Raw genomic sequence first — 2111 nt, 5'->3', positions numbered from 1 at the left:
CCTTGGCCTCCTAAAGTGCTAGGATAACATACATTAGCCACCATGCCTGTTTGTGTTTTGCATTTTAGAAGGGAATTACTTGGGTAAAGAGAATAGCTTGCTCTTGTGTTTTATTTATCTATCTGTCTAGCTGTCATTTTTAAAATTTCCCTGAGAAACTTTTTTAGCAGAAACAGGGGTTCTGAAATAAACTGGAATTTAATGTTCCATTAACATTTCAGAAAATGCCAGCAAGAAGTCTGAATAGATAATTACTTACAAGGGAAGCATGGTAGGTATGTTTGCTCTCCATAGGTCCACCAGAAAGAGTTTCAAAGTGGATCGTGTCACCAAAAATTATTTGGACTACTTTGGTCTCCACAATTATAGATGAACATTTATATCTGGACAAATGGTTTCCAATTAGGTTGCCCATTAAGTGATGGAGTGCAGGAGCAGTGGTAAATGAAACCTAGTTTGCAAGCCTCAGACAGGAAGGTGATGAGTTGCAAAAAGTGAGAAATGCTATAACTCCTGGTTCCTACCTTCAGCTGCACCAGAAGGAGATGGGCAGCCAGGAACTGAACCCGGGATGTCCACAGTGCTCATAAAAGCCCAATCTTTTTTTTTTTAAGGTATATAAACTATTTATTAACAGACAAGGCCTACAGACTTATTTCTTCTTGGACACACCCACGGTGAGGCCACGGCGGCCAGTGGTCTTGGCGTGCTGGCCTCGGACACGAAGGCCCCAGAAGTGGCGCAGCCCTCTATGGGCCCGAATCTTCTTCAGTCGCTCCAGGTCTTCACGGAGCTTGTTGTCCAGACCATTGGCTAGGACCTGGCTATATTTTCCATCCTTTACATCCTTCTGTCTGTTCAAGAACCAGTCTGGGATCTTGTACTGGCGTGGATTCTGCATAATGGTGATCACACGTTCCACCTCATCCTCAGTGAGTTCTCCCGCCCTCTTGGTGAGGTCAATGTCTGCTTTCCTCAACACCACATGAGCATATCTTCGGCCCACACCCTTAATGGCAGTGATGGCAAAGGCTATTTTCCGCCGCCCATCGATGTTGGTGTTGAGTACTCGCAAAATATGCTGGAACTTTTCAGGGATCACTAGAGACATGGCGGCAGCACAAGTGGTGGCGTGTAGGCCTCCTGTGGAAGGAAAAGCCCAATCTTTTATAGAATTTTTCAAAACATTTTCCCATGCACCATCTTGTTTGATCTCACCACCACCCTGAGAAAGACAAGGGAGATGCTCTTGTTGTCCTCATTTTACAGCTGTGGAAACTGAAACTGTGATTCTGATGACTCAAGAAGGGCATACAACGAGGGCAGAAAGGGGCCACAGTTCAGACCAGCTCTTCTGACCCTCAGTCCTATGATTTGACCACTATACCACATGGCCTCTCAAAAATCTTTGAACAGTCACAGCTCAAAGTAAGGGCTCTCGTAATGAAAGCATATATCAATGTAGCTAGTACATTAATGGTTATAAAATGATTATACAGAAATGGCCTGACCTCCATGGGGAGTGCCCATTGGGATGCTGCTGGTGAGACCCCATAGGGCAGTGGTTTTCAGTGAGGGCACCAAGCAGCAGAACCCCACTTGCCACACAAGGCTTGGGGGACTCAGGGAAATAAGCCACACAGAGGAAGCCCTCACAATAGAGAGACTGGAAGCAGAGCCACCAGGAGAAGTGAATTGCTGACATATTGGTAGAGAAACACTGTTCTTCAAAGCTGAAGACATCACGCTACCCGACTTCAAACTATACTACAGGGCTACCGTAACCATAACAGCATGGTACTGTTACAAGAACAGACACATAGACCAATAAAGCAGCATAGAGAAAACAGAAATAAAACCACACATCTACACCTATCTGATCTTCAGCAAACCTGACAAAAACAAGCTATGAGGAAATGATTCCCTATTTAATAAATGGTGCAGGGATAACTGAACCCCTTCCTTATGCCATATATGAAAGTCAACTCAAGATGAATTAAAGACTTAAATGCAAAACCCAAAGCCTAGGCAATACCCTAGAAGAAAATCTAGACAATACCATTCAGCACATTGGCATGGGCAGAGATTTCATGACGAAGATGGCAAAAGCT

General features: G+C 44.4%; 1 protein-coding gene across 1 annotated transcript; it reads right to left on the bottom strand.

Moving 5' to 3' along the window:
* Positions 1 to 611: 611 nt before the first annotated feature.
* LOC105487918 (small ribosomal subunit protein uS13) lies at positions 612 to 1143 on the bottom strand. The gene has a single exon (XM_011751590.2). The coding sequence runs from the start codon at positions 1109 to 1111 to the stop codon at positions 653 to 655; it is 459 nt and encodes a 152-aa protein (XP_011749892.2). The 5' UTR covers positions 1112 to 1143; the 3' UTR covers positions 612 to 652.
* Between the last annotated feature and the right edge of the window lie 968 nt (positions 1144 to 2111).

The sequence above is a fragment of the Macaca nemestrina genome, chromosome 3, assembly GCF_043159975.1.
Source record: "Macaca nemestrina isolate mMacNem1 chromosome 3, mMacNem.hap1, whole genome shotgun sequence".
Classification (NCBI taxonomy): domain Eukaryota; kingdom Metazoa; phylum Chordata; class Mammalia; order Primates; family Cercopithecidae; genus Macaca; species Macaca nemestrina.
The sequence above is the reverse complement of the archived record's forward strand: the minus strand, read 5'-3'. Positions and strand labels throughout refer to the sequence as shown.

Coding starts and splice junctions, on each gene's coding strand:
- LOC105487918 (XM_011751590.2), bottom strand. CDS start 1,111: ATGTCTCTAGTGATCCCTGAAAAGTTCCAGCATATTTTGCGAGTACTC.